The sequence below is a fragment of the Anthonomus grandis genome, chromosome 18 (assembly GCF_022605725.1).
Source record: "Anthonomus grandis grandis chromosome 18, icAntGran1.3, whole genome shotgun sequence".
Taxonomy (NCBI): Eukaryota; Metazoa; Arthropoda; class Insecta; order Coleoptera; family Curculionidae; genus Anthonomus; species Anthonomus grandis.
In genome coordinates this window covers 10538925-10557276 of record NC_065563.1, presented here as the reverse complement: position 1 = coordinate 10557276, position 18352 = coordinate 10538925, and the positions used below count along the sequence as shown (strand labels likewise).

At 36.4% G+C, this 18352-nt stretch overlaps 1 protein-coding gene and 1 long non-coding RNA gene across 4 annotated transcripts; both read right to left on the bottom strand.

Moving 5' to 3' along the window:
• Positions 1 to 2639: 2639 nt before the first annotated feature.
• On the bottom strand, positions 2640 to 7306 carry LOC126747006 (uncharacterized). 3 transcript variants are annotated; one of them, XR_007664067.1, is made up of 4 exons: positions 7106 to 7306; positions 6279 to 6371; positions 5755 to 5911; positions 2640 to 3193 (listed from the first exon to the last, which is right to left on the bottom strand). It is a non-coding gene; the product is annotated as an uncharacterized LOC126747006 (long non-coding RNA). The 3 variants fall into 3 exon arrangements; XR_007664065.1 differs by lacking the exon at positions 7106 to 7306 and having other exon boundaries at positions 6279 to 6626; XR_007664066.1 differs by lacking the exons at positions 2640 to 3193; positions 7106 to 7306 and adding an exon at positions 4103 to 4656 and having other exon boundaries at positions 6279 to 6626.
• Positions 7307 to 9052: 1746 nt separating this feature from the next.
• On the bottom strand, positions 9053 to 9751 carry LOC126747005 (alpha-crystallin A chain-like). The gene is made up of 3 exons (XM_050455474.1): positions 9581 to 9751; positions 9417 to 9526; positions 9053 to 9364 (listed from the first exon to the last, which is right to left on the bottom strand). Exons 1-3 carry the CDS (start codon positions 9687 to 9689, stop codon positions 9140 to 9142), a joined length of 444 nt encoding a protein of 147 aa, XP_050311431.1. The 5' UTR covers positions 9690 to 9751; the 3' UTR covers positions 9053 to 9139.
• Positions 9752 to 18352: the final 8601 nt, after the last annotated feature.

Here is an 18352-nt window from a genome sequence, read left to right as displayed (position 1 = left end):
GAAAATATTGGTAAGGTAATCTCGTACTGTTCGCGAATAGTGTGGGGGGAGGGTCGCTATTCTGTTGGAACTATATCGAATCTGCCGGTATAAATGGGCTTTCACCATTTGGATAAAGTGCAATTAAACTAGGTACTATCTGATTTTGAAGCAATTCTAAATATTTTTCAGAGGTAAGTGCGCCCTCAATAAAATAGGGACCCATAATTGACGTGCCCACAATCCCTGCCAATACGTTTACAGAAAAACGTTGTTGAAAGTATGTTCTGCGTGTAATATGCGGATTTTCCAAAGCCCAGTAATGCCCAGTATGTAAAAATTTGCCTCATCCGTAACTGAAATTTTCATGGTAAAGTTTGGGCTTAACTTCTGGTTAACCACTCACAAAAGTGTACTCGAAGCGGCAAATCTCTTGGAAGTAGGGCTTGTACCCTCTGCACATGAAACGGGAACAGCAACTCGTGCCTGTTCGTGTGAAAATAACGATCGAAAACGATCACAGCCACCAACAAACTAAGTACTGCTAAAGATTCCAAACAACAAAATCCAAACATTATGACTTGTTTACTATCAGTTATTAATAAATAAAATAAGTTCGTCTGATACACGTTCTGTTGACATTTGTTTAACTTTATTTCGGAAACTGGAATTTGGTTGTTCTTCAAAATGATCTTATCCCTGCTCTGATAACTTTGTATCCGCATTTGGAAGAACCCGACATGCACCAACGTGATCTTTTTTTCAGCAAGATGAACACACTATGCTTTACGCGTTTGAGGATTTATTTGCCAGACCTTTCAGGTCATTTCTTATTTTCTAAGCCTGGACACGAATTGCCTGGAAAAGATGCCAAAGCAGTGACGCCTTTTAAGATAAAAGGTAAAATAGTATAGTAAAATAGTATACTTTTCGGGTATACTCCCCGTATCGAATTTTTTCACCAAAAATTGATTTTTTTCGAAATCAAACTAAGTATACCAGCGTCTTATTTGGGTCACCTAGATTACGAAAACACCGGGTTATAACAGGATCCGAGCAGAACTAAGGGAATGAGAGCACTTTGAAAATCCTGAAAAAGTCGTTTTCGACGTCCATTTTTGAGGCCAAAAATGGGCATCAAAAATGCCATATCTCGGCTATCGTAAAAGCTACGATTTTGCGGATGGTCTCGTTGGATTCAGAATGACAAAACTAAGACAAAACCGTTGGAATTTTCCCGATAGCTCCCATAGAAGCCGAGATATCGACCTTCAAAGTTTGGAATTTTTCATTTTTCGGGTATACCCCCCCGTATCGAATTTTTTCACCAAAAATTGATTTTTTTCAAAATCAAACTAAGTGTACCAGCGTCTTATTTGGGTCACCTAGATTATGAAAACACCGGGTTATAACAGGATCCGAGCAGAACTAAGGGAATGAGAGCACTTTGAAAATCCTGAAAAAGTCGTTTTCGACGTCCGTTTTTGAGGCCAAAAATGGGCATCAAAAATGCCATATCTCGGCTATCGTAAAAGCTACGATTTTGCGGATGGTCTCGTTGGATTCAGAACGACGAAACTAAGACAAAACCGTTAGAATTTTCCCGATAGCTCCTATAGAAGCCGAGATATCGACCTTCAAAGTTTGGAATTTTTAATTTTTCGGGTATACCCCCCCGTATCGAATTTTTTCACCAAAAATTGATTTTTTTCAAAATCAAACTAAGTATACCAGCGTCTTATTTGGGTCACCTAGATTACGAAAACGCCGGGTTATAACAGGATCCGAGCAGAACTAACGGAATGAGAGCACTTTGAAAATCCTGAGAAAGTCGTTTTCGACGTCCGTTTTTGAGGCCAAAAATGGGCATCAAAAATGCCATATCTCAGCTATTAGAAATGCTACGACCTTGCGGATGGTCTCGTTGGATTCAGAATGATAAAACTAAGACAAAACCGTTGGAATTTTCCCGATAGCTCCCATAGAAGCCGAGATATCGACCTTCAAAGTTTGGAATTTTTCATTTTTCGGGTATACCCCCCCGTATCGAATTTTTTCACCAAAAATTGATTTTTTTCGAAATCAAACTAAGTATACCAGCTTGTTATTTGGATCACCTAGATTACGAAAATACCGGGTTATAACAGGATCCGAGCAGAACTAAGGGAATGAGAGCACTCTGAAAATCCGGAAAAAGTCGTTTTCGACGTCCGTTTTTGAGGCCAAAAATGGGCATCAAAAATGCCTTATCTCAGCTATTAAAAGTGCTACGACTTTGCGGATGGTCTCGTTGGATTCAGAATGACGAAACTAAGACAAAACCGTTGGAATTTTCCCGATAGCTCCAATAGAAGCCGAGATATCGACCTTCAAAATTTGGAATTTTTCATTTTTCGGGTATACCCCCCCGTATCGAATTTTTTCACCAAAAATTTTTTTTTTCGAAATCAAACTAAGTATACCAGCGTCTTATTTGGGTTACCTAGATTACGAAAACACTGGGTTATAACAGGATCCGAGCAGAACTAAGGGAATGAGAGCACTTTGAAAATCGTGAAAAAGTCGTTTTCGACGTCCGTTTTTGAGGCCAAAAATGGGCATCAAAAATGCCATATTTCAGCTATTAGAAGTGCTACGACCTTGCGGATGGTCTCGTTGGATTCAGAATGACAAAACTAAGACAAAACCGTTAGAATTTTCCCGATAGCTCCCATAGAAGCCGAGATAACGACCTTCAAAGTTTGGAATTTTTAATTTTTCGGGTATACCCCCCCGTATCGAATTTTTTCACCAAAAATTGATTTTTTTCAAAATCAAACTAAGTGTACCAGCGTCTTATTTGGGTCACCTAGATTATGAAAACACCGGGTTATAACAGGATCCGAGCAGAACTAAGGGAATGAGAGCACTTTGAAAATCCTGAAAAAGTCGTTTTCGACGTCCGTTTTTGAGGCCAAAAATGGGCATCAAAAATGCCATATCTCGGCTATCGTAAAAGCTACGATTTTGCGGATGGTCTCGTTGGATTCAGAACTATGAAACTAAGACAAAACCGTTGGAATTTTCCCGATAGCTCCCATAGAAGCCGAGATATCGACCTTCAAAGTTTGGAATTTTTCATTTTTCGGGTATACCCCCCCGTATCGAATTTTTTCACCAAAAATTGATTTTTTTCGAAATCAAACTAAGTATAGCAGCGTCTTATTTGGGTCACCTAGATTACGAAAACACCGGGTTATAACAGGATCCGAGCAGAACTAAGGGAATGAGAGCACTTTGAAAATTCTGAAAAAGTTGTTTTCGACGTCCGTTTTTGAGGCCAAAAATGGACATCAAAAATGCCATATCTCAGCTATTAGAAGTGCTATGACCTTGCGGATGGTCTCGTTGGATTCAGAATAAAAAAACTAAGACAAAACCGTTTGAATTTTCCCGATAGCTCCCATAGAAGCCGAGATATCGACCTTCAAAGTTTGGAATTTTTCATTTTTCGGGTATACCCCCCCGTATCGAATTTTTTCACCAAAAATTGATTTTTTTCGAAATCAAACTAAGTATACCAGCTTGTTATTTGGGTCACCTAGATTACGAAAATACCGGGTTATAACAGGATCCGAGCAGAACTAAGGGAATGAGAGCACTTTGAAAATCCTGAAAAAGTCGTTTTTGACGTCCGTTTTTGAGGCCAAAAATGGGCATCAAAAATGCCTTATCTCAGCTATTAAAAGTGCTACGACTTTGCGGATGGTCTCGTTGGATTCAGAATGACGAAACTAAGACAAAACCGTTGGAATTTTCCCGATAGCTCCAATAGAAGCCGAGATATCGACCTTCAAAATTTGGAATTTTTCATTTTTCGGGTATACCCCCCCGTATCGAATTTTTTCACCAAAAATTTTTTTTTTCGAAATCAAACTAAGTATACCAGCGTCTTATTTGGGTTACCTAGATTACGAAAACACTGGGTTATAACAGGATCCGAGCAGAACTAAGGGAATGAGAGCACTTTGAAAATCGTGAAAAAGTCGTTTTCGACGTCCGTTTTTGAGGCCAAAAATGGGCATCAAAAATGCCATATTTCAGCTATTAGAAGTGCTACGACCTTGCGGATGGTCTCGTTGGATTCAGAATGACAAAACTAAGACAAAACCGTTAGAATTTTCCCGATAGCTCCCATAGAAGCCGAGATAACGACCTTCAAAGTTTGGAATTTTTAATTTTTCGGGTATACCCCCCCGTATCGAATTTTTTCACCAAAAATTGATTTTTTTCAAAATCAAACTAAGTGTACCAGCGTCTTATTTGGGTCACCTAGATTATGAAAACACCGGGTTATAACAGGATCCGAGCAGAACTAAGGGAATGAGAGCACTTTGAAAATCCTGAAAAAGTCGTTTTCGACGTCCGTTTTTGAGGCCAAAAATGGGCATCAAAAATGCCATATCTCGGCTATCGTAAAAGCTACGATTTTGCGGATGGTCTCGTTGGATTCAGAACTATGAAACTAAGACAAAACCGTTGGAATTTTCCCGATAGCTCCCATAGAAGCCGAGATATCGACCTTCAAAGTTTGGAATTTTTCATTTTTCGGGTATACCCCCCCGTATCGAATTTTTTCACCAAAAATTGATTTTTTTCGAAATCAAACTAAGTATAGCAGCGTCTTATTTGGGTCACCTAGATTACGAAAACACCGGGTTATAACAGGATCCGAGCAGAACTAAGGGAATGAGAGCACTTTGAAAATTCTGAAAAAGTTGTTTTCGACGTCCGTTTTTGAGGCCAAAAATGGACATCAAAAATGCCATATCTCAGCTATTAGAAGTGCTATGACCTTGCGGATGGTCTCGTTGGATTCAGAATAAAAAAACTAAGACAAAACCGTTTGAATTTTCCCGATAGCTCCCATAGAAGCCGAGATATCGACCTTCAAAGTTTGGAATTTTTCATTTTTCGGGTATACCCCCCCGTATCGAATTTTTTCACCAAAAATTGATTTTTTTCGAAATCAAACTAAGTATACCAGCTTGTTATTTGGGTCACCTAGATTACGAAAATACCGGGTTATAACAGGATCCGAGCAGAACTAAGGGAATGAGAGCACTTTGAAAATCCTGAAAAAGTCGTTTTTGACGTCCGTTTTTGAGGCCAAAAATGGGCATCAAAAATGCCATATCTCAGCTATTAGAAATGCTACGACCTTGCGGATGGTCTCGTTGGATTCAGAACTACGAAACTAAGACAAAACCGTTGGAATTTTCTCGATAGCTCGAATAGAAGCCGAGATATCGACCTTCAAAGTTTGGAATTTTTAATTTTTCGGGTATACCCCCCCGTATCGAATTTTTTCACCAAAAATTGATTTTTTTCAAAATCAAACTAAGTGTACCAGCGTCTTATTTGGGTCACCTAGATTACGAAAATACCGGGTTATAACAGGATCCGAGCAGAACTAAGGGAATGAGAGCACTTTGAAAATCCTAAAAAAGTCGTTTTCGACGTCCGTTTTTGAGGCCAAAAATGGGCATCAAAAATGCCATATCTCAGCTATTAGAAATGCTACGACCTTGCGGATGGTCTCGTTGGATTCAGAATGATAAAACTAAGACAAAACCGTTGGAATTTTCCCGATAGCTCCCATAGAAGCCGAGATATCGACCTTCAAAGTTTGGAATTTTTCATTTTTCGGGTATACCCCCCCGTATCGAATTTTTTCACCAAAAATTGATTTTTTTCGAAATCAAACTAAGTATACCAGCTTGTTATTTGGATCACCTAGATTACGAAAATACCGGGTTATAACAGGATCCGAGCAGAACTAAGGGAATGAGAGCACTCTGAAAATCCTGAAAAAGTCGTTTTCGACGTCCGTTTTTGAGGCCAAAAATGGGCATCAAAAATGCCATATCTCGGCTATTAGAAGTGCTACGACCTTGCAGATGGTCTCGTTGGATTTAGAATGACAAAACTAAGACAAAACCGTTTGAATTTTTCCGATAGCTCCCATAGAAGCCGAGATATCGACCTTCAAAGTTTGGAATTTTTCATTTTTTTGGGTATACCCCCCCGTATCGAATTTTTTCACCAAAAATTGATTTTTTTCGAAATCAAACTAAGTATACCAGCGTCTTATTTGGGTCACCTAGATTACGAAAATACCGGGTTATAACAGGATCCGAGCAGAACTAAGGGAATGAGAGCACTCTGAAAATCCTGAAAAAGTCGTTTTCGACGTCCATTTTTGAGGCCAAAAATGGGCATCAAAAATGCCATATCTCAGCTATTAAAAGTGCTACGACCTTGCGGATGGTCTCGTTGGATTCAGAATGACAAAACTAAGACAAAACCGTTGGAATTTTCCCGATAGCTCCCATAGAAGCCGAGATATCGACCTTCAAAGTTTGGAATTTTTCATTTTTTTGGGTATACCCCCCGTATCGAATTTTTTCACCAAAAATTGATTTTTTTCGAAATCAAACTAAGTATACCAGCGTCTTATTTGGGTCACCTAGATTACGAAAATACCGGGTTATAACAGGATCCGAGCAGAACTAAGGGAATGAGAGCACTCTGAAAATCCTGAAAAAGTCGTTTTCGACGTCCGTTTCTGAGGCCAAAAATGGGCATCAAAAATGCCATATCTCAGCTATTAAAAGTGCTACGACCTTGCGGATGGTCTCGTTGGATTTAGAATGACAAAACTAAGACAAAACCGTTTGAATTTTCCCGATAGCTCCCATAGAAGCCGAGATATCGACCTTCAAAGTTTGGAATTTTTCATTTTTTTGGGTATACCCCCCCCGTATCGAATTTTTTCACCAAAAATTGATTTTTTTCGAATTCAAACTAAGTATACCAGCGTCTTATTTGGGTCACCTAGATTACGAAAGCACCGGGTTATAACAGGATCCGAGCAGAACTAAGGGAATGAGAGCACTTTGAAAATCCTGAAAAAGTCGTTTTCGACGTCCGTTTTTGAGGCCAAAAATGGGCATCAAAAATGCCATATCTCAGCTATTAGAAATGCTACGACCTTGCGGATGGTCTCGTTGGATTCAGAACTACGAAACTAAGACAAAACCGTTGGAATTTTCTCGATAGCTCGAATAGAAGCCGAGATATCGACCTTCAAAGTTTGGAATTTTTCATTTTTCGGGTATACCCCCCCGTATCGAATTTTTTCACCAAAAATTGATTTTTTTCGAAATCAAACTAAGTATACCAGCGTCTTATTTGGGTCACCTAGATTACGAAAATACCGCGTTATAACAGGATCCGAGCAGAACTAAGGGAATGAGAGCACTCTGAAAATCCTGAAAAAGTCGTTTTCGACGTCCGTTTCTGAGGCCAAAAATGGGCATCAAAAATGCCATATCTCAGCTATTAAAAGTGCTACGACCTTGCGGATGGTCTCGTTGGATTTAGAATGACAAAACTAAGACAAAACCGTTTGAATTTTCCCGATAGCTCCCATAGAAGCCGAGATATCGACCTTCAAAGTTTGGAATTTTTCATTTTTTTGGGTATACCCCCCCGTATCGAATTTTTTCACCAAAAATTGATTTTTTTCGAAATCAAACTAAGTATACCAGCGTCTTATTTGGGTCACCTAGATTACGAAAACTGAACAATTATATTAAATAAATATAAAATATTGTCGAATTTAAGTACACAAATAGTGTACTATATATACAATAAAATAAATCAAATTGATACACAATTTGTTGATTATAGAACTACAGTTTTTTAAACACAATAGCATAGAGAACTTCTACACAAATTGATTCTGTACCATTTCCAGAATCAAATTGTATGTAAAATCTATACAATTGTTGAATTTTTATTCACCTATTTTTAAGAGTGTAGAGAGATTCATACAGGATCATCAATTTTTGAACAGATCAATTCAAAATAATGCAATTGATGAATCAATACTATGTTTTAAAGCAAAATTGACAGTTGAAAATTTCAAGATGGCTGCTGGGCGCCATCTTGAAAAAAAAAATTAAATGGAAAGGGTGGTCTTATGGCACATCATTTTGAAGCTCCTGACGAATTCAATATTTTTACCTACTACAAAATGGTGGTACATTTAATAATTACCTGAATACATTAACATTTAACAAATTTAGATGCTGGAAATGGTTGCCTTTAACTTCTTGACACAAGAACAGTCGGACCGAACATTTTCAAATACACTAACATCCATAATTCTACCAATATTCGTTACTGTCTGTCGTAAATCCAATACTGAAGCAGGTTCAGTTTTGTACAACTTTTGCGTCTAATCGCCCCATAAAAAAAAGTCTAGAGGTGTCAAATCTGGCGAGCGAGCTGGCCATTCCACATGTCCTCGATGGACAATTCAACGACCAAGGAAATTGTTATCTAGATTTAAGTTTAGTGGAACTCCATCTTGCTGGAATACAATATCCATATCGAATTCATTAGGATTCGTTTCGACAATTTCGGTGATTAGAAGAGGGTCAATACTATTTTCCCAAATACAGTTCCCAAATACAGTTAAATTTTGTTCGATGAATAGAGGCCCAACAATATGTTTGGCCTTTAATTTGACCCTTTGGACAAGAAAATCTCTTAACAGGGTCATCATTACTAGGAGGTGTAAATGAAGTGCGTGGAGAAGTCTAACGCATAAAAACATTTCATGACATAATAATCATCATTCACTAAAAATACATTTTTGTTTCTAAAAAAACAACAAATTTTCCACTCTATATCCTTGAAAAACACCCTTAATAACCCCAAAAACCACATTCCTGACTACCCTTTTCTATGCCCCATTCACGATCCCCTTCACCCCCACCGTGATGCACTCTATAATCCACCACCGCAACTTAATTACATACCCCCATCCAGACCGATTGGGGGGGGGTTGAAGGGAGAAAGGGGATAAACAGGGGGTGAGGGGGACCTAAAAGCTTTTAACATCCGGCGGAAACTGACCCAGCGCCACCTGTATCAGCAATCCGGAATCAAAGTAGCCGCAGCTGAATTATGAACTTTGAGATAATAATACTCCGAATATATCTGGAATTATTAGTAGCAGCAGTAGTAGTAATGGATATATTAAGGAGTTTTTAATTAAAAAAAAAACGATGGCGTGTCCACCAGCCATTGGCAAGTAAATAACTTGTGCTTATCTAAGCCATGGGGCTGTAACGAGAAGCATTCCGTCCGAGGACAAACAGCATTGGCCCTTCTCTGGAACAGCATTCTGCGGTAAGACGTACTGTCGGGTCAAGGAAATGCGCTTCTGAGCATTATCCGTACGATCCTCCTTCTGAGCGGACACTTCCAGCGAGTTCGCCGTTAACATGCACTTGATGTCCTCGGGACGAAATCCTCTGGCATCGATGAGGATCTAGAAAATTGAATTTCCCTTAAAAGTCCATTTAAAGTTTGTTCTGGATTACCTCGAAACGGTCTGGAAGAAAAAAGGCCTTGTCCATTATAAGGGAAGTTACCCGGTCCAGGTTAGAGGAGGTCTTCAGCTTGTCCACGAGCTCCTCTTGCCATTTGAAACCTGACGATAGTTTTTAGTTTAATGGTTTTTTTTTTTGGAAATTTGGGGTTTTACCGATTGACTCAAAGGATCTTTTGATCTTCTCGAAACATGGATCTTGGGCAAAGCAACGGCAGGCCTCTACGGTTAGTAGGACAGGTCGAAATCTGGCGAAGAACCCCATATGGGCATTTCACGGAGAATTTTGCGTGTTTTCCCTAAAATGTCACCTTGACAGTTAACCGATTTACCTTTAACCCTTAATAATCAGACACATTCATTTTGTGTTTTTGACGCCCACTGGAGTAACTTCCAAATTCTCATAACATTTTATATGATTTACTACCCCCGTACCCCCAAAAAAAAATGAACATATTTCTTGCTGCACATATGGCCCCAACGGCAGGTCCTTCTGCTAGAATCGCATCAGGTGATAATATAAGAAATGATCTATATGGCAGGGCGAAAATGGCCCCTTTTTATTATTACTTCCCACTTTTCTTCTCGTGCAGTTTGTTTCTGCCGCCCTTCGCGACGTTCCTGATCTCGCACAAATTAAAATCTGCACGGTGCACTTCAAACGCGTGCATACAGGGTGCTGCAGGCGTTTCGGGTGGGTGCGGGGGGGTCGCTGATTGCGAAGGGGTGTCTCGGAGTGCCACCCTTTATGTCCGACCGAAAGAGAGAAATTAAAAGGGGGTCGATTTTTTTTGGGCCCCGAAGGGATGGAGATGGGCGCTCGACGGGAAGGTGAGTTATTATTAATAAAAAAAAATAGGGAGATGTTATAGTTTTAATAGTGTGACGAAATTCAGGAACACACTTACTCTTGCAACATTTACATTTACTCTCGCAACACCTTTAAGCCGGACATCTTATGCACAGCCTCGGAGTTGGTGGTAAAGGAGCTGCCAGCTATCCAGGAATAATCCAGTTTTTATTGAACCAATTTTACACTAAAGTAAATAGAAATTCGTGTAAACTATAACGCCTTATGATAACTTTTGGCACTAAAAACATCCCCTCTGCTCCTTAAAGAGGGTAACTTGGATAAAGTTATAAATCTAACCTGCGGCTTACTTGTAGCATTTGCCCGGGACACATTAAACGGGTGTAATCATGTTTTTGGGGATATTAATTTGGGTTCAGGGGGATGAGGAGGGCGCGCCCTGATGTTCCCGAAGTTTCCTCCGCACTCACTTTTATCCTTTCCGGTAATTAATGCGTCTTCTTGGTGCGATTTAGCAGGGTGTAAACGCCTGAGGGTTGCTGTTTTGCGGCGTAAGTTTCTTGTCTACCTTAAAATTGTATGATTACAACCTAACTTCAAATACCAAATTTTCATTTTTAATTAAAAAAAAAAAAGGCTTTTTCCAGGGCATGTAACCCCGGATAATTTCTACTAACCAGTAACACACATAGGGGGCCAAATACGAGCCAAACTAACATCTAATTAAGGAAACCCAAGGGGGATTTTCCTCCTGGAACAGGTGAAACTGCGGACTACAAATGAAAATGGGGAAAATCTAATTCCGCCCTGGAAAATACCGATTCGGTGGCGTTAACAAAAGTTTCTTTATAAAATAGACGATGATCTGAAAAAGGAAGGGGGCGAGGGGGGGGGGAGAAGTTTTCGGATAAAAAGCAGGTGCAGAGGTACAGATTTGAAAAATCGAAATTTCTTTTTCGTTTTGAGTAAGAAAAGTGTCGGATTAAAGATGTTTTTGGGGATTGACAGGGTCGTTATTGCCGTTGTGCCGTAAGGGTATTGCGGTTTGACACATTAAATTTATTTTTTTTTTTGAGGGAATTTCTATGGGGCTAAAAAATTGACTTATACGGAAGTTATACGAAACACTAAAGCCGTTGCAAACAATAGAATTTAGCAATTGGTTATGGTATTACATCTATTAACTAAAATAAAATCAGTACAGTTTTTTGTGTTATAATTATGGACGTCTCGAAAAATTGATAATTTATCAGTTAAATATTTTGGCAAAAGATCTTGTTTTAATTTAAATATAAAAAAATTAACATTAAAAGCAATCCTTTGTTGAACAGATAACATATTTAAAACATTTAACATAATTTTAATAGGTGTGTATCGGTTGCATTTTAAAATCGTGTTAAAATCATGGCTCGATTTTGAATTTTCTCAATTTGGTTGATTTTATACTGAGGCAAATTATATAATAATGTTGAACAAAATTGAGAAAGTTTAGCATAAAGTGATAAATTTTGGCCTACTCTATTTATAAATCCGACCTTATTTGAAAACTTCCTCTTAATGTAATCAGCGTGAGAATGAAAATTTAAATTTGAGTCCAGAATTGTTGTTGCTTTCACCGTTTATTGTTATAGCAATGCTTTGGACATCTAGTGAACTTGTTTTAGATTTTTTTGCAAATATGCAGAATTTAGTGAAACTTAATTTGTTTTTACAAAGCCAGCAAAATAGATTTTTAAGTTCATCATTTATGTCCGCTATAATTTGTTTTAAGTTTTTACCAATAATATGTAACATGGTATCGTCTGCAAATAAAACTATAGAAAATTTTTTTGTTAGTCTTACTATGTCATTTATGTACAACAAAAACAGTAATGGGCCCTGTTAGGCGGGTGGCCGAGACCCGTTTGCGTTCATAAACCCAATATTTTGGTATAACTTAATGGGACCTAATCCATATTTTTTAGAGGTTATAGGAACAAAAAAAGTTATATATGCCGACTTTTAGTTTTGGTCGAGACAAAAGTTACGTAAAAAAAACAAAAAATGAAGTTCAAAAATTTAATTTCCAAATATTTTCAATATCTCAAAGTTTTGATAATATTTGAATTTAGGTATATATTTATGTTTTTCTAACTCTGTAAGAAATATTAGAATAAAACTTGAAACGCAAACATATATTTTTAAAAGCCACCAGCACAGAAAATGGAGGAGACAAGGGCCATCCAAAAACAGTCTAGTCTGGACCGATGACAATACTGCAATAAAAATATAAAAAATTAGTAAAACTCAAATTATTATAAAATCAGCCTAAAATTACCTAATCTTCAAACGGATCATTGTCCATATTATCTGTTTCATTAGCTGTATTTTGACAGTTCATGTTACATTTACACTCGGGGGTGCAAAATATTCCTTCATTTTTACAGGCACATTTATTAGTGTTGCAATTTTTTGATGTAATAATGATCTGATATCATCGGAAACAGGTGCTTTGTTTGAAAATTTTGGCACAAGGATATTGTTTTCTCGCACCCAGCCATAATTCGTAGGAACCATTTTATTCAACATACCAATGTGGCTTTGAATCCAAATTTTTACCTGGAAATAACATCTTAAAGAGAAAAATATGTCAATTAGAGGATTAAAAAATGCAGAATTAATATAGTTAATACCTTTGAACATGTAGACAAAATGCATCTTCAGTTGGCGGAATCTCTTTTGCTGATTTTTTTGTTTTTTGCGTCAATTTCTCGTTAAGGTTCTGACAGTTTTCCCTGTGATATAAGTACGAGACAAATGTTCTTGCCTTTTCTAAGCTTTCGCTTAACGAAACCTTTCCAAATTCATCCAAGTTAATTTTATTAATATTGCGAAAATAAATGCCCCAAGCAGAATTATTTCCAATTTTATAAAAGGAACTCGTTGGTCACAGCCCGTCAAAGCATGGGAGAGCTGGCAAACCATCACATATTTTTTTCCCAACGTATTCGCAATCGCATGAACTGCAATATATCTTTTTTTATTTAATACTTTTGTGCTGTGACCCTTTTCCATATATATTTTTGTCGTTATTCCAATAATAATAAAGTAACAATATAAGAACATCAGTGTCATCAGATTTAATCATAATTTTAGATGTCGAATAATTTTCATTAAGAAGGTGAAAGATTAACCTAGTGTCTGCCTCTTCATGATTGCACCGTAAAAAAGGGTCCTCTATATTCGTAGAATTTGATATCTAAAATAAAAAAATATATTGCACTTTTGCATTGATTAACCACGTTAATTTTTATAGCTTTACACAAGAATGTCCATCTTGAAGACCTCCTGCAACTATTATTTCTTTCCTTGCTGGTAGCTTTCTCGCAGAAGCAGTCATATGCTGTGTTATAAACTTTATTAGTGACATTTTGTTCATCGTAGTTACTTTAAAAAATTTCGATAATTTGGAACATTTCTCGAACCTATGTACCTACTTTCATTTCTTCCCTATGCTGTCTTTCCAAAGCTTTTATAGAGTCCTCTATATCATATCTATCAAATATGAGCGTTATTGTGTGGCATCGTTCATTTTCCTTTAATATCAACAAAAGTTTTTTCACCACAATATCGGCAATATCTTCAAACTTAAATTTTTCAGTAAGAGTAGTAATTGTTCTATATGTATATAGTACAAAAAGAAAAATGTTTATAGTAAAACCGTGGTAAAAGTATGGGAGCTAGTTGCTGTAAAGTGTGCTAATGTACAGTAACATACAGTGTGAGTCAATATGGGTACTACTAACACCAAGCATGCTGAAGTTACGGACACAGGTGTTGTAAACTCCAATTTTATAGTGGAAGAACAAGCTATAAATGTCCCTATGGATATCCGTATTCTGCTGTATATAATCACTGTGGCTGTTTTAACCTTGGTGTTACTAAAAATTAGGAAGGCTTACAGCAGAAACATGAAAAGAGACTTGTCAAGAAGTCTTATGCTGAAAGCTCCAGTTGGTGATGTCTAAGTAAGACTATAACATAGTGGTTTGTGTTTGTGAGTCCGTGTTAGTGAAAGAAGAAACAATGTGTTGGTGTAGAAAAACATTTTAGTAAAACCTGAAAGCAGTGACATTAAGGACGAGCGATTAAACGCCACCTGTTTATTGGAAGATGGAAGAAGGAGATTTTGCATCCGTCCCAGGACATGGACCACACAAATGTTATATTATAGTTGGTATGTAATTTTATTTATTTGTGTATATTTAGAATAAGATTTTTTTGGCTATTTAGCAGTTTTAAAATATTTTTGGGTGTAAAACTTTTTTTTTTTATTAGTTCATAAAGTAATCGAAAGTTATAATATTATAATATATTAAATAATATATTATAAAGTTACATATTACATATATATATATAGCTGAATAATAATTTTTATGTTGGATTTTTGTTTACATTTTTCATGTACTACTATTATGTTAGATTTTTTTTTACCGTAATTTAGGCTAAATTTAGTTATTTTTATGTCATCAACTTGGGAAGAACTTTATACCAAGTTATCAAATTTAAAAATATTAATTACTAACGAATCAAAAAGAGTCTTAAAGAAAAAAATACCTAAATCAGAGGAAATTAAAAAAGAAGTTAGGGATAATTTACTTAAATACTATAATACCTTTGTGCAACTTGTATTACATGATTACAAAAATTTAAGTCAAGAATAGTATTCGTGCACTGAATTAATTGATCCAAACGTGATTGAGGAGGATATTATTGACAGTGAAAACTCTTCAGAGGGTTCAGACGAAGAAAATACAAACACTGAAATTAAAATGGAAACTGGCAAAATGACGATGACTAAAATGGATTTTTTTAATTTCACCAGCAGGGTTTTGTGCAATGATTTTGATGGCTCAGCGGATAAACTTCGATCTTTTATTGACGCACTAACTTTAATCCAAGAAAATTGCGAAGGGCACGAAGCAAATGCCGTGGCTCTTATTAAAACTAAATTAGTTGGTAAAGCAAGAGACCTTATTGGCGATAATGATACCATACCACTTATAATTCAAAAACTAACAAGCAATATTAAGGGTGAAAGTTCGCAGTTAGTTTCGGCAAAATTATTAGCTCTTAAACAAGGATCCAGCGATACATGAAAATATGCATCTGACATAGAAGCTTTAGCAACAAGCTTAAAAAGAGCGTACATAAATGAAGGTGTACCAGTAAATGTAGCAGAGGGTTATACAACTAATATTCCAGTTAAAGCCCTAAAATCGAATGCAACCTCAGAAAGATCCAGGTTGATAATGGAAGCAGGCACATTCAACACAACTCAAGACGCCTTGACAAAGTTTGTTAGCGTCGAAACTGAATCAAAAAATTCTACAGTCCTTTTTACACAAAATCGATTCAACAATAGAGGAAATCCAAATTATATAGGTCATTATCCTAGGGCGCAAGGACAATGGAAAAGAGGAGGATTTAATAGAAATCCTGAAGTTCCTATCCATAATAATTATCATGGTGGCCATAGCAGATATAGAGGTCACAGGGGCTATTCTCAACGAGGCAGAGGAAACTATTCTGTGCGCAGCTTTGAGACAGATAATTCGGGAAACGAATTATCACCCCAACCAGGTCCATTGGGGGAGCAATAAATATTTTTAACATGGACCTATCGTTGTCAAATTTTATCGTCGTTCAGACCCAAATGACACATAATGAAACAATAACATTAATCGTAGATACTGGTGCCGATATTTCTTTAATTAAGCGAACAAAAATCGATAAAAACCAAATAGTTGACAGAGCAAATGCTAGCAGGATAAACGGTGTTACAGAAGGACATATAACTTCCATAGGTACTACTAAAACTGTAATATTTATTGACAATTTTTCTTTAAAACAAAATTTTCACATAGTTGAGGATAATTTTCCCATACCAGCAGATGGAATTCTTGGTAGAGATTTTATTACACAATATCAATGTCAATTGGACTACTCTAATTGGACAATGCAAATAAGACTGCATAATAATTTAATCTCTACACCAATTCATGACAGCCCTGCAAAAGATATGTTAATTATCCCCCCGAGATGTGAAATAATTAGAAAAGTAGAAAAGTTAAAATATCTTAAAGAAGATTCGGTTGTATTAAATAACGAAATATCCCCAGTCGTTTTCATAGCATCAACCATAATTTCTAGGTCAAGTCCAATAATTAAAATTCTAAATACAACATGCGAAACCATAACCATAAATAATCCTAAAATTGTAACCGAACCCCTAAAAAACTTTTCGTGTTATCAATTGCATTGTAATCAAAATAACCGAAAAGATCAACTCTTAAATTAATTAAATAAAAACATTCCGGAATGCGCGAAAAAGGAAACCACCGAATTATGCATGGAATTTGCTGATATATTTGGGTTAAAATGTGATAAATTAACAACAAACAATTTTTATAAACAAAAAATTAAATTAGCTGATGAGCAACCTTTCTATATAAAAAATTATCGAACACCGCTTTCCCAATCTAAAGAAATAAATGCACAGGTAAGTAAAATGTTAGAGGAAAACATAATAGAGGAATCTAATGCTGTTTACAATAGTCCAATCCTTTTAATACCTAAGAAATCTAAGGGTCATGATAAAAAATGGCGACTAGTAGTGGATTTTAGAGAGGCAAATAAGAAAATGATCCCTGATAAATTTCCATTGCCTCGAATTGACGATATTTTAGACCAACTAGGCCGTGCTAAATGGTTTTCAACCCTAGATTTAAAGGCGGGCTTTCATCAAATACCACTTGCAGAAGAATCTAGAGATTTCACAACTTTTAGTAGAAGTACAGGTAGCTACAGATTTACAAGGTTACCATTTGGCCTCAGAATAAACCCAAACAGTTTCCAGAGGATGATGAATATAGCATTTGCTGGAATAACACCTGAAAAGGCTTTTTTGTACATGGATGACGTAATTGTAATTGGTTGTTCAAAAAATCATCATTTACAAAATTTACGTAGTGTATTTGAAACGTGCAGAAAATACAATTTAAAATTAAATCCCGAAAATATAGCTTTAAGAAATTCATCACAAATATTTACAACTGCAGACTCGCAAGAGTGATTTTCACGAAAACCTGATTGGTTGGGCACTATTATTTGGTTTTTGTCACAAAACTGCACTAATTGGTTTTTAACGCACACTTCTAGTAGCTTTTCGTAGATCGGAACTGTGTTAATAGGTTAATTCACTATGTTTTTTTGTGTTTTGCACTTTGGGAACTGGAATGACAGTTGACACTTTCCATGACTCCGGGAAAACACCACTACTCAGTAACATAAAATGCATCAGATAGAACTTGTTTAGTTTTTCCACTTTCACCATCCCCGACGTTTTTTAGATTTTTAAGAATTTCCTTCATCTTGGCCATAGATATTCTTTTAAAATCTGTAAAGAAATTATTAGCTGTTGGAATCTCGGGGTCTATTTGGGTTATGTTGGGCTGCGGTATATTTTGAACAATTAGGTCAACACTGTCAACAAAATAATGGTTAAATTTTTGTGCTATATTTTTTTCATTGGTTACTACAGCTTCTGTATCAAAAATAATTTCGCTGAATAATAATTGACTTTTTTCTGGTAGAAGAGTTTTAAGATGTTTCCATAGCTGCTTTGGGTTATTTCTATTTTGGTCAATGGCCTCTGCAAAATATTTTTCCTTCTCTTGTCGGATTTTATTGACTATGTCATTTCGTTTCCTTTTATATGCATTCAAGGAGCTTCGGTTTTACTAAAAAGAGCTCTTTTATATAAAACGTCTCTTTCGCACATCATAACTCTAATATCGTGCGTAATCCACTTCTTATCTACATATTTTTGTTTAATAACATTTTTTACCACGGGACACATTTTATTTAGAATTGTACAAATATCCGTGACAAAAAACTCTGCTAGTAAATTTACGTTGGAAATATTGTTGTTCCAAGTTGTTTGTAATAAATCTTGTTGTAAAATAGCACTATTATAATTTCGCATGGTTCTCTCGTATGTGGTTACATCGTTATTTTTCTGCCTTTGGTGGCCATCCGTTATAGTCAAAATCGAGTGGTCACTAATTTTTGGAGTT